The sequence below is a fragment of the Protopterus annectens genome, chromosome 8.part1, assembly GCF_019279795.1.
Source record: "Protopterus annectens isolate FY-2018-M chromosome 8.part1, PAN1.0, whole genome shotgun sequence".
NCBI classification, from domain to species: domain Eukaryota; kingdom Metazoa; phylum Chordata; order Ceratodontiformes; family Protopteridae; genus Protopterus; species Protopterus annectens.
The window spans coordinates 148,444,488-148,459,293 of NC_056742.1; the positions used below are offsets into that span (position 1 = coordinate 148,444,488).

Genomic DNA, 14,806 nt, shown 5'->3' on the forward strand with positions numbered 1-14,806 from the left:
GACTTCTTCTAATCAGTCTCCAGAGCCACAGATGAGGGTAAGACTATCCACACAGCCTATTTGGACCTCGCCAAGGTCTTCAACACTATCCCCCACTCTGGAATCATAGATAAACTTACAAAGCTGGGCATTAATCCCTACGTCACAAACTGGCTTACTGACAGAACCCACACTGTAAAAGTAGCGGACTCTAAATCCAGCTCCAGACAAGTGACAAGTGGATTACCTCAGGGTTCAGTCCTGGGACCGCTCTTGTTTGGTATCTACTTCTCCGGAGTGCAGGCCAACACCAAGGGACTCTGACTAACAAAGTTCGCAGATGACTGCAAACTGGGAGCCATTATTGAATCCCTAAAGGATGTGGATATCCTACAAAAGGGCCTTACAGAGACAGATGCTTGGTGCCAGAGCCATGGGCTCAAGTTCAATGCTAAGAAATGTATAGTTATCCCCCTTGGAAAAAAACATGTACCCATGAATTACCACATAAGTGGCAGTACACTAGACACCGAAAGTATGATAAGGGACCTAGGGACACAGGTGGACAGTGGTCTCACCTTCAATAACCACATTGCCACAACAGCCAGGAAATCCTTCTATGTGGCACATCTCATTACTAAGGGATTTTCATCAAGGAAAAAGGAGGTCATTGTCTCACTGTACTCATCCCTCATTTGACCCATTATAGAGTACAATCCCCCATTTTGTATGTACCTCACAAGACATCTGCAACAGTTGGAAAGGCCACAGAAATACCTCACTAAAAGAATCATAGGCCTAAAGCAGATGCCCTATGCTGACAGTCTAAAAAAACTCCAGCTATACTCTGTCACATATCGTCTACTCAGAGGCGATCTCTGCTTAACATACAAGGCCATGTCAAGCCCAGCGCTGTTGGACATACTACACTTAAAGAAATCCCAATTCCTCAGAGCCACGTGCTCCAGGGATCTAAACCTGGTCATCACAATGAACAAAACATGCTGAAGGGATAGATTCCTGTCCCAGAGACTCCCCATACATGCCAAGCAGAGCGTGTCTTTGGCCATCAAAGGACTGGATGGGAGATGGGAAATTCACCTCAGGGATCACGTCAGTCGCCCTGCTAGACAGGGGACCAGGGAAGTAAAATTCCTGGGAAAAATAGCCGGGGAAATGTTATGGCTAGGCTTGTATAGGCCCTAGGGCCGATAGCCTAGTACCAACTTATAAACCTATGAACCCAATGTGGGTTGCTCAATTACTGTGATGATGAGAAAATGTGATTCAGAGACAAATGTGGCCACAACGAGAAAGACCTCATTAATGGTTCATTACTCTGTTTCCAAACTGAACACTAGTGCTGTCAGACCCAGCATCACTAGTGTTCTCACTAATGACCCATGTATCAAATTAGCAAAGGCACCCTTGTAAGCACACACATACACAACAGACACCCATGTGAGGGTGTGCACACACTCCCATATACTCCCACACACTGTCACATCAACTCCCATCAACAACAAGACCCCCAGACTTGATCACACTCACAGAAATGCTCAGATATAAACTCACACTCATAACCTAAGAGACACACACACACACACACACACACACACACACACACACACACACACACACACACACACACACACACACACACACACCACATCCTGATTCTCATTTCCTTACCTAACCTTCTGTAATGCCAGCCAGGCATATACACATATCCATACAACCCCACTAAGGTCCCTGCAAATTGAAAGGCTTAGCACGATGTGGAAACCTTCTGAACTAAGGATTCTGAATCAGACTAAGCCCTTCTGAAAGTTTTTTTGTCAAAACGTATTATGCAGCTTATGCAATCTTTTACAAGTTCTTCCAGAGATCAAGTTATTCCAGTTAAAAGGGAACAAAAACATTAAAAACAGTCCATATTAAAAAAAAAAAACACTGGCGATTACAAATCAGTCGATATCTACTACATAAAAAGGTAGCAGAATCTTGACACTTGCATTACTCTTCAATGCAGACATGTCTCAATGTGCAGAAACAAAGGAAGGGCCTTGCCTCACTGAAAACTGCACAGGCTTATTTTGAAGTTTAGCTATGAAATAAACAACAACTGTCAAATACTGTGAGTATTCTGTGTCATAGCATTAGGTTAAAGAAATTAAAATTGATAAGAATTAACTTTCCTAATTACTTAAAGAATAAGAGGAACTCAGGCAGTGAGTAAATCCACAAAATTCAAAGTAAATCAGCAAAACCCAGGTGGAACAGAAGGTATACACATTTCCAAATAAATCCAGAAAAGTTTATTAGAACTGTGTAAGCACTTTCACAATGATCAACATTGCTTCCTCAGACATAGCAACAACTGTATGAAAAGCAATTTAAATACACACATTACATAGAGATCAAACCAATCACATTTGTTAAAAAAGCCCTCCAAAAATATCAGATGCACTGCGGACACAAATTTAAAGGAACATTATATAGGTAACTCTCATTTTTTTACCTATGTAATACTCCTTTAAATTTGTGTCCGCAGTGCATCTATTATTTTTGGAGGGCTTTTTTAACAAATGTGATTGGTTTGATCTTTATGTTTATGTCTGAGAAAGCAATGTTAATCATTGCGAAAATGCTTACACAGTTCTAATAAACTTTTCTGGATTTATTTGGAAACATGTATACTTTCTGTTCCATCTGGGTTTTGCCGATTTCCTAATTACTTGCATTCACCAGGTGGAATTTATAGCTGGCTTGACAACAAATATGAATACTATAACTACATACTTTAAATTAGTTTAAAATATTGCCCTGTTGAAAAAGTAATTGCAATATATTACTAATTAACAAAATGTTACACTAACATGCAGTGTATGTATGATACACTAGTTTATACTATGTTGATGATACATGATCTCAGTTTAATCTTACTTTCTCACTTGGCAAAGAGGAGACACTATTATTGACCTAAAGTGCCAAGCTTGATATTCACTCATACAAACTGAGATCCAGTAATCTGTTTGCATCAAGAATGCATACATGCTTCAGATCATGGGGTAATTACTGTTTCACTGGGACATTCAGTCAGCATTAGTTTACTAGTTATATGGCTGCATAAATATGAGAACTGAAATATACAAGCCTTGAGGGGCATGAGGTCAACTCTTCTTATCAATTGAGAGAAGTCGCATTTTGCATGGAAGTTGTTTTCTCAATCATGTTTTGCAGTTAGCATTTAACATATGTAACACTTTGAAATAAGTAATTATGCATTGATATTTTCTTTAAGTAAATAAAGAGGGTGAGAAGACTACAGTAAATAATTCATTAATCCATGTGGTTGCTTTTGCTGGCTGGGTTAGCCTCAATAGGAGTGTGGCCTATTTTCAGTGGAGAACCGAGGTGGTATTTAAACAGACAGGGAAAATATGGTTATGACATATGGCTATGACACTGGAAAAACTCCCTGTTTTTTTTTTCAATAAATGCCAGAGGCTCTTTTACAGCTTCCTCAATTATCAACTCAGTTTAATATAGCAATAACCGATGACATGGGTGTGGTATATTGAAGATTTACGCACGGTTGGGGGTTTTTAATCACTAGGGCAAAGCCAGAGTGATTAAACAAAGGCAACCGTGGGTAAATCTTCAATATACCACAAGACATAGTCGGTTATTCCTATTAGACAGTGACATTATTTACGAAAAAAATTACTTTTCTTAAATAATGTTTTTGTATAACGACGCCACGGTGGTCCTCCCCGCTTTTCACTTGATATCCTGGAGCATTGCTAATTTACTGCAGATATTTGTGGAACTTTGATTCCCATGCCTTCACAGTACTCCATTGCTGTGTGAAGGAAGCAACGGAGAAAGGAATATCGCCACTGAAATTTTTTTTTTTTTTTAACTAAAAAAAAAAGAAAGAAACTGGGAGGCTTTTAACATACAGGAGAGATGGGACAGAGAAAATAACAGGACAATCAGGTACATTTATTTAATTTTGTATAATGTACCTGATTATCCTTTTATTCTTCTCTGTGCCGTCTCTCTCATTCATTTGGGTCTCCAGTTTTGTGAGTTTATTTTAAAAAAATTAAATAAAAGTACATTTTTAATTGCATATATTAATGGAAAAAATGTCCAGGCGATTGGACCTTTTTCCATTGGTATATGCTCGGATTTATAGGTTCATAGGTTGGAACTAGGCTATCGGCCCTAGGGCCTATACAAGCCTAGCCATAACAATTCCCTGGCTATTTCTTCCCACAGCATTTACTTCCCTGGACCCCTGTCTAGCAGGGCGACTGACGTGATCCCCAGGGTGAATTTGTATCTCCCATCCAATCATCAAGTTTCCTTTTGAAGAGGGCCAAAGAGGCGCTCTGCTTGACATGTATTGGCAGTCTATTCCACAATCTGGGGACTCTCTGGGTCAGGAATCTATCACTCCAGCATGTTTTGTTCATTGTGATGACAAGGTTTAGATACCTGGAGCATGTGTCTCTGATGGATTGGGATTTCATTAAGTGTAGCATGTCCAACAGCTCTGGGTTTGACCTGGCCTTGTATGTTAAGCAGAGATCGCCTCTGAATAGACGATATGAGACAGAGTACACATTTACAATGGGCATGCTGGTTGGGCTGACCAATCAGCATGCTACTTAATGTCCAGTCATTATATAATATACAACACCCCACTTTCTGCTGCACTGCATTGTTATTATTGGAATATGAATCAAAATACCTGGTTAAAAAAAATGCAATCACTTGGGAAGAAAAGTCTTATATTTTTATAATGCTATATACAAAAACTAAAATATGTTGCTTTCATAAGATATTCAAAGTGGGGGTTCCTTGCAGTTATAGATCCTCCCCTACACACACACACACACACACACACACACACACACGTTACACTTGTTTTGATGTGCACAACATAACGTCAATGTCCAAGAAATACATTAAACAAAACAGAAATATAAACATTACTTACTGCATTTTTATGACATGATAAATGCTTGCCATATTACAACAGTATTCAGCTAAGTAGTACTTGTTAAAAAGCACTTAAAATTCTGGGATTTATCTGTGATGAACTTCCACCAGCTCCAAAGATGTGATGTGAGAACAATAATTGGTTTAGCATGTTTTTAAATTCCTTTAAACATGCAGTATGCATTTGCCTGTAATTTCAATTAACGTCACAAGTTATATGTGTGATACTGCATGTACAGATTTTGTAAACTGTTCTTTACAATGTATCTTTTATACTTTTTATCGGTACTGTAACATGTATTTTTGGAGCTTTTCTCCCCGGGCCTCCACTGAAAATAGGTCCTCTGGGCCCAGTGGACCTCCCCAGTAATCAAACTGGAAATAAATAACTAAACAAGTGTTTTGCATCAATAATAACAATATTACACAATTATCTGGTTTACTTACTTTGAAAATATATTTTTACAAGGGTCTGGATAAGCCATAGTACCAAATTCTGATACAACAATTCTGTTCTCTTGCATGTTGACTGTGTAAGTATCACTGTGAAGATATCTGCTTCTGTAGAAAACCTCACCTGCAGAATAAAACACTGTCACAGCAATGGACTAAGCTTTTTTTTAACAATACTTTTATTTTCTAAAAAAATAAAATAATGCAGGTATTGAATGCATCCCACAAACTTTTCCTATGTCACTTTTTTAGCATACAGATACAAATTCCTGGTGTACTGCAATATCCCCTTAGTTACTATGTTTTATTAACCTTCCTGCAACAAGGTACTAAATCAGTTGAAAATAATTTAAAATAAATACATTACAGTCACAGTTTTATATCCTTAGCAGTTCAGCTTTCTTTTTGAACGTTGATGTGACAATGTTAGAATTTAATTTAACTTCTTTCAAAATGTAGAATCAATTTAATCGTCTTAACCAAGACTTCTATTTTTCAAAACTGAGAGGAACATGCAAGACAACTTACTAGAAGTGGAGAAAATGGTTTAGGACAAACCCTGTGATTCAGAAAGACTTACCTGAAAAGGTTTCCACATCATGGTATGCCTTTCCAGTTCAGAGACTGACCTCCATGGTATTCTTATGGTAATGGCTGCAGCATGGAAAGCAGTCACATTATGGGAAGTCACATGCTAATACTGCAGTCTATGGGAGTTGCTAATGCTAATTAACCACATATTTCCTGGAAATGGCCACAGCTCTCGACTAACCTCAGCAGAGCAATTCCGAGAGTTTTCTACCAAGATTTTTTTTCTCTGGGAGTAAAAAAGAATGCACCTTTTGATGGATTCACCCATTAACTCTTATGGGAGTAGTCACAGAATGTGTAAGTATAGCATAGCATAGCAGTGTGTGTGTGTGTGTGTGTGTGTGTGTGTGTGTGTGTGTGTGTGTGTGTGTGTGTGTGTGTGATGTCTGTAGGGGCATAAGTGAGGCTGAAAGATTGTACTTTATGGTTGTTGACTGGTCACACTGTTGGAGGCAGGTAGGATATGCCAACTGTATGTGTAAATCTGTGTGGATGCATATTGGAGCATGCATTTGGCTGTGTGCTTAAGCGTTTTTATTAGAGAGTATGTGAGGGCTTGTTTGTAAATGTGAAAGTGTGAATGTGGGAATATCTCTGAGTTTGTGTACATAAATGTGCGTGCATGCATGTGTCTGTAGGGGGATGCCTATGTTACGGAGATGTGTTGGTTGGAAGGGCGAACACTAGTGTGGTCAAGTCTGACAAAATTCTGATTCACAGACATATTAATGGGGTGCTTATAAGGTATTTTTCTGTGCAACTTTACTATGTTTCTGAATCAGAGACTCCCTCTGTCATGCTGACCAACCCACACTGGCTAATTAAAATGAGTGTAGAAAATCTTTAGGAATCACAATGAAAAGATTACGACAAAATTCAGCAAGTGAAGCATCACGGAACAAAATTAACTATTACATCATTTTGCCAAACCAACACATGCAAGAAAATATTTTTTTTAAGACCGACACACAATGAAGGTGGTAGCCCCCTGCACTCTTCATATGATTATGACCAACAAAATGGTCACCACTTAAGCTGAAAAGGTATGCCACATTCAAGCCCTTATTCCACTTACAATCAACTTTGATAAACCACCCAGAAGTCCAGTTACACACGCAACAGCATTTATTTTAAAATTATATGGATGTCCTGTACAAAGTACAATGTAAACATTTACTAAAATGCATCTTTTACTCAGCTGTATATTAAATGCAATGGCTGACATATTGTGCTGTTTTGTCCCTCCAACTAGTATGGTTATCGAATCATTAAATATTTCCTTATTAAACACTGAGTAGAGTTAACTTAATATAATTGGTTACATACACACTTACCTAAAAATCATCTTTACGTACACACTTACCTAAAAACATCTTACATACTCGCTTTTTTTTTGCATCTTAGAGAGCTTTAAACACCTTAGGAGCTTTAGTAAACACTTTCACCTGACTTGGTAAAGGAGAAGGGAAAGATGAACGTAGGGAAATAAATATTTGCAAACTATCATGTTAGATTAATGTGAAAAAAGACTACGGACTAGTCACTACTGGTTTTTTGTTCTGTGAGATGTCAATATTGAGTACATAGTCACAGTTTTAGGATTATAGAATCTAGACTGAGTACATGCCAGCATGTTTATAAAATAGGTCTGACAATTTAAAATGAAATATGGCCATTTTTCCAGTTTCCAGGTCATGCTATTTAATTTGGCACTGGATAATAAATAGCCTTTATGGGTAGTAGAACTATGTTTCGTTGATGGTATTTTGACATTGACTCTGGTAATCATTCTGTTTTTAGCACATTATCCGGGTATATGCCATTCTTACTTTGAATTATACTTGTGTAATACAGAGGATGGTCCATCATAAGTTCCTAATTGTAAACAATTTGGCTGAGGTTATGTTTCTGTTAGGGGGTTGAAAATATTATACATGTGTTAGTTTGGAAGTTATTTGTTTCGGTCATTTCTGGATGGCACAGTGGTGCAGCAGTAGCGTTGTCACCTTACAGCAAGAGGTTCTCCAGTTCAATTCTTGGCTGGTGTGTCTTCTGTGTGGAGTCTGCATGCTCTCCCTGCGTTCATGTGGGTTTCCTCCAGGTGCTTTTGTTTCCTCTCCCACGTTAAAAGACATACATCTAGAGCATTTCTTCCCAGGCCTCTACTGAAAATTGGCTTAGTTTCAAGTCGGACTTTCCCAGTTAACAAATGTTAAATAAATAAATTAAACTGCTTATGCTACCTCTAGATGGCAATATTTCAGTGGAATCCAGGAGCAGTGAGGCTGGCTATAAGGGAACTTAAATAGCTTCTTGGTACACTTTGAAGACTTTTTTTTACACTATTGCTATCAAATTCTTACTGGCAGATTTTTAAGGTGCAAATTCACTCATGACTTTTTACACTGACACATCTTGGACTTGGTATTAACCAACCTGAGTAACCACTGCGGCACCCCTAGAATATCATCCTTCCTGGTAAGATCCGACCATAAAACAGTCACTTTCAAAGTCAACATCTCCCCTGATACCCCTCTAGCTAGGGTCAAACAAAAAAAACATCTCTAGAGCTGATTACAACCTCCTGAGGGATGGTATAAACAGCTTCACAGCCCCCTTCCCCCTCTGTTGGAACTGGCACCACTGTACAAATCTACACCAAAGTACTACACAAGCATTTATAGAGATGCATGGAATCAGGAATACCTGACAGGACAAAGTCATCCTCTGCAAGGAAGAGTAAAACAAGTCTGGTGGCCATCTGCAGTAAATAAACTATATAACAAAAGGGAAAAAATTGCTGTCCAGGACCAAGAAGGAGCAGGTGCCCAATTGAAAGGAATCTCTCATTAGCCTGAACAAGCAATGGTCACATCTACTAGAGACAATCATAAGGCCTTCTTCACATATGTCTGCAATCTCAAAGGAAGCACCCTGATCTGTTCAGAACTGGCGGTCAAGGAACCCCATATACAAATGCTGTAGATACAGCCAACCTACTGGCTGGCAGATTCAGCAAAAACTTCACTCCTGTCACCCCATCAATAAATCAGGGCATCCACAGTACCTGCCCCCCTCCCCTTATCTCTAAGGAACAGGTCATCACTCCCTTCTCAAAGGCAAAGAATACAGCCTCCATGTGACCCGATGACATCACAGGATGCATCCTACATGAACTCAGGCATTAACTTGCAGCACCATTAGGCAACCTATTCAACCAAAGCCTGAGTACCGGCTTTGTCCCAGTTGAGTGGAGGACAGCCACTGTCATCTCTTTACATAAAGGTGGAGCATCCACCGATCTGGGAAATTATAGACCCATAAACCTAACTAGCCTGATCTGCAAGACCATGGGATGGATTATCATGGACCTCATTAACAGGGACATTGGCTTTGTCAAGGGGAGGTCATGTCTGTTAAATCTGGTTGACTTCTTTGAGACAGTCACCAAAGCCATGGATGAGTGGAAGAAGGTGCACACTGTCTACATTGACCTGACCAAAGCCGTCAACACTATTCCCCACTCAGGCATAATAGATACATTCTCTTAACTAGGCATTAATCCATATGTTATCAGATGGGTAGCAAACTGGCTCACTGATGGAACCCACTTAATCAAAATAGGGGAAGCCACCTCAAGCAGTAGACCAGTAATGAGCGGCATACCCCAGGGATCAGTCTTGGGGCCTCTGTTATTCAGGATATACTTCTCTGAGGTGCAGGCCAAAACCAGTGGGCTATGGCTAACCATGTTTGCAGATGACTGCAAGCTGGACGTGGTCATCAATTCCCTAAGTGATGTGGACGTCCCCCAAGAGGGTCTCACCCAAACAAATGACTGGTGCCAAAAACATGGCCTCAAGCTGAATGCCAAAAAATGCATCATCATCCCCTTTGGGGAGAGTGACGTCCCCACATATTATCACATTAATAACAATGTCCTAAGCATGCAATCAGTCGTAAGGGATTTGGGCACCCAGGTTGATAGCAATATGACTTTTAACCACCATGTTGCCTCCATTGTACGTAAAGCTTTCTACATGGCCCACCTCATAAGTAAAGGTATCTCATCCAGGAACAAGGTGGTCATAACATCCCTGTCTTCTTCTTCTTTCGGCTGCTCCAGTCAGGGGTCGCCACAGCAGACCAACTGTTTCCATTTCTTCCTGTCCTCTGCATCTTGCTCTGTCACACCAACCACCTGCATGTCCTCTCTCACCACATCCCTAAACCTTATCTTAGGCCTTCCTCTTTTCCTGTTACCTGGCAGCTTCATCCTTAGCATCTTTTTCTCAATATACTCTGCATCCTTCCTCAGCACATGTCCAAACCAACGTAATCTTGCCTCTCTGGCTTTGTCTCCAAAACCTTCCAACCTGGGCTGACCCTCTAATATACTTATTCCTAATCCTGTCCATCCTCGTCACACCCAGTGCAAATCTTAACATCTTCAACTCTGCCACGTCAAGCTCTGACTCCTGTCTTTTTGTCAATGCCACTGTCTCCAACCCATATAACATAGCTGGTCTCACTACCCTCTTGTAGACCTTCCCTTTCACTCTTACTGGTACTTGTCTGTCAGAAATCACTTCTGACACTCTTCTCCACCCACTCCATCCTGCTTGTACTCTTCACCTCTCTTCCACACTCACCGTTACTCTGAAGTGTTGATCCCAAGTATTTAAACTCATCCACCTTTGCCACCTCTACTCCCTGCATCCTCACCATTCCTCTATTTTCCCCTCTCATTAACACACATATATTCTATCTTAGTCCTGTTGACCTTCATTCCTCTTCTCTCTAGAGCATATCTCCACCTCCCCAGGGTCTCCTCCACCTGTTCCCTACTTTCATTACAGATCACAATGCCATCTGCAAACATCATAGTCCACGGGGACTCCTGTCTGATCTCGTCTGTCAACCTGTCCATCACCATTACTAATAAGAAAGGGCTCAGAGTTGAACCTTGATGTAATCCCACCTCAAACTTAAACGCATCTGTCACTCCCACCGCAGACCTCACCGCTGTCACACTACCCTCGTACATATCCTGTACCGCTCTTACATACTTCTCTGACACTCCCAACTTCCTCATACAATACCACAACTCCTCTCTAGGCACCCTGTCATATGCGTTCTCTAAGTTTACAAAAACACAATTCAACTCCTTCTGACCTTCTCTGTACTTCTCCATCAACACTCTGAGCAAACATCGCATCTGTAGTGCTCTTTCCCAGCATGAAACCATACTGCTGATAATTAGCATGAAACCATACTGCTGATAACTAATCATCACGTCCCTTCTTAACCTAGCTTCTACTACTCTTTCCCATAACTTCATGCTGTCACTGATCAGTTTAATCCCTCTGTAGTTACTACAGCTCTGCACATCACCCTTACTCTTAAAAATCAGTACCAAAACACTTTTTCAACATTCCTCAGGCATCCTCTCACTTTCCAAGATTTCATTAAACAATCTAGTTAAAAACTCCACTGCCATTTCACCTAAACACCTCCATGTTTCCACAGGTATGTCATCTGGACCAACAGCCTTTCTGTTCTTCATCCTCTTCATAGCTATCCTTACTTCCTCCTTGCTAATCAACTGCACTTCCTGATTCACTATCCCCACATCATCCAACCTTCTCTCCCTCTCATTCTCTTCATTCATTAACCCCTCAAAGTACTCTTTCCATCTGCTCAACACACTCTGCTCACTTGTGAGTATGTTTCCCTCATTATCCTTTATCACTCTTACCTGCTGCACATCTTTACTAACTTGGTCCCTCTGTCTAGCCAATCAGTACAGGTCCTTTTCTCCCTCCTTAGTGCCCAACTTTTTACACAACTCGTCATACGCCTTATCCTTAGCCTTCGCCACCTCTCTCTTTGCCATGCACCTCATCTCCTTATACTCGTCTACTTTCTTCATCTCTCTGACAATCCCACTTCTTCGCCAACCTCTTTCTCTGTATACTCTCCTGTACTTCTTCATTCCACAACTAGGTCTCCTTGTTCTCCTTCCTCTTTCCAGATGTCACACCAAGCACCTTTCTAGCCATCTCTCTTACTAGCTCTGCTGTAGTTACCCAGCTATTCGGTAACTCTTCACTGCCACCCAGTGCCTGTCTTAACTCTTCCCTGAACATCACCTCACAATTACCATTTTTCAGTTTCCACCATTTGATCCATGGTATGTCCCTCACACTCATCCTCCTCTTCTTGATCACCAATGTCATCCTACAAACCACCATCCTATGCTGCCTAACTACACTTTCCCCTGCCAAAACTTTACAGTCTCCAATCTCCTTCAGACTGGCCTTTCTACACAAGATATAATCCACCTGTATGCATCTTCCTCCACTCTTGTATGTGACCCTATGCTCCTCCCTCTTGTTAAAATACGTATTCAACACAGCCATGTCCATCCTTTTCACAAAATCCACTACCATCTGACCTTCTGCATTCATTTGCTTAACACCATACCTACCCATCACTTGTTCCCTTCACCAACATGCCCATTGAAATCTGCTCCAATCACCAGTCCCTCACTCTTGGGTACAGTCATCACCACTTCATCCAACTCACTCCAAAATTTTTCTTTCTCATCCATTGCACACCCAACTTGTGGAGCATATGCACTAACAACATTCATCATTACATTCTTCCCATATAAGGCCAATTATTGAGTACAATGACCCCCTTCGGCATGCATCTCACAAAGCACATGCAGCATCTGGAGAGACCACAGAGGTTCCTCACTAGAATTCAGGGCCTCAAACATCTACCCTACACAGACAGGCTAAAAGCTCCCCCTCTGCTCAGTTTCATACAGACTCCACAGAGATGACCTCTGTCTGACATACAAAGTAATCTCATACCCTGTCTTGATGGGACTGCTACATATCTGCAAGTCACGCTCCACTCCAGTAACCCATATGTGCAACCTCAACCTGGTATGTGACATCAATAGGACTTGTTGTCGGGACAGATTTGTGTCCCAGAGATGCCCCCATCTGTGGAATAGACTCCCTTCTCCACGTCAAGCAGACTACCTCATTATCCTTTTTGAAGTGAAACCTGGATAACTGGATGGGAAACAGAAAATATACCCCTGGGATTCCATCTGTGTTCCTGCTGGAGAGAGGCTTTGAGTTCTGATTTGTCTAAACATGGGCTAAACTCTTGGCTAGCCTTATAAGGGCCGCAGGACCCATAGCCTAGTAACTTCCTATGATCCTATATGCTTTGTACTGTACTCTTGCATGGCACATAGATCTGTTCCTTAAATATTCTATACTGGAAAAGTAATTTATCCCCCCTCCTCCCTGGGTTATGCAAGCAACATAAAAAATTACACAAGTAAAAATCTCATTATGGAATTCCATGGCATCCAGATGTCTCAAAAAAGACTTTTTTGGCACACACTTTAATAATTGTTTAGTACAGCAAATTCATACACAAGACAGATAAACAGTTTGATGGGTATTATCAAAAAAATAGCTTCTGCTTGTAGCTGATATTTCTTTGTCTATTGCCCCAGTTGTAAAGTATAGGGCATTGACTAGATGAATTTATTCTATAAAAATAGGTATGTCTTTTTAAAAATATATATTTTTAATGATTTAATTAATTAATTGAGTGGTTAATTGGTCAAGTATATTTAAGCTCTTACTTAGTGTGTCTTTTTATTCTGATGAAGTCTCGGTATTAACAGAGATGAAAGCGCTTAATAAATTAATTTTCTGTGGTGCAGACTGGCTGATTTGGAGTCATTTTTCAAAGAACTTGGGCTTTGTGGACACTGCTTAACCTGGTTTATTTTCTGAAGTTCATGATGCAAGGGTCAGATATTCTGCCTTTGTGACTGCATTTGTGAATGTTTTTGGAGGAATTGGTGTCCCGAAGCCTTCTTATTTGGTATACATCAGCTATTGCTTGCCGCAGCAGGTTTGTCTTTGATTTTACAATGCAATAGCTGGGCTGTCATGGGCAAGGTGATCATTTTAATGGACTGGATGCTTTGGAAGTACTTGAATGAATGAGTGAATGAATCTGACTCAGAAGTAAGTCTAACACAATCTTTAGTCATTTTAACTCAACAGAATAAAAATATGGCTAGTATTATGCAGAGACTACAAGATCTATTATCCTTTGCTTTGGCCAGTGATGACTGTTTGATTATGACTACACGTAATCAAGAGGACTTTTCATTTCCTACTACCAGTAACACCAATGCTACAAATCTAAGCAGAAAACAAGCTGTAGAGTATCCACGCCCAAAAATTAACTTTCATGAATGGATTAAAAAGGATTTTAAGTTGTTTGGGGCCGAAACAGAAAATAATGGAACAACAGCCGATGACATTAAATAAAAAACTTTCTGACTTTGAACAGAAGCTCACTAAGGTGAGAAATTTACAATGTGACAATTCCTATGTAAAAGAATGCTTGAAGCATAAGCAAGTGCCAAAAGGCTTACGCCTTTACAAATTTCCTACAGGCATTAGTTTAAAAGAAAACGACAAAAAGGAATTAGTGGAAATGTTTGACCGTTTTGGTTTGGAACTTGTGCATTTTATTGTAGGTTTAAATAACACATGTATTAATGAAATTTTAGATGAAGTTACTGTTCTGAATAATGAAATCACTGAAGATTTATTGTTTGATTTAAATATTGATAAGTATCACAATATGTTTTACCATATTGAGCGACAAGTGGCTGTTAATATGGACAGAAAAAGAAAAAAACTTAACAGAGACAATGATG

The 14,806-nt window shown here is 40.1% G+C and overlaps 1 protein-coding gene across 1 annotated transcript in view; it reads right to left on the reverse strand.

Moving 5' to 3' along the window:
* BCO1 (beta-carotene oxygenase 1) overlaps nucleotides 1-14,806 on the reverse strand; it is a 433,849-nt gene that overhangs the window by 276,585 nt on the left and 142,458 nt on the right. Inside the window, exon 3 of the mRNA XM_044081793.1 lies at nucleotides 5,440-5,569. Coding sequence (XP_043937728.1) covers nucleotides 5,440-5,569 — 130 coding nt within the window. The remainder of the gene's footprint in view (nucleotides 1-5,439; nucleotides 5,570-14,806) is intronic.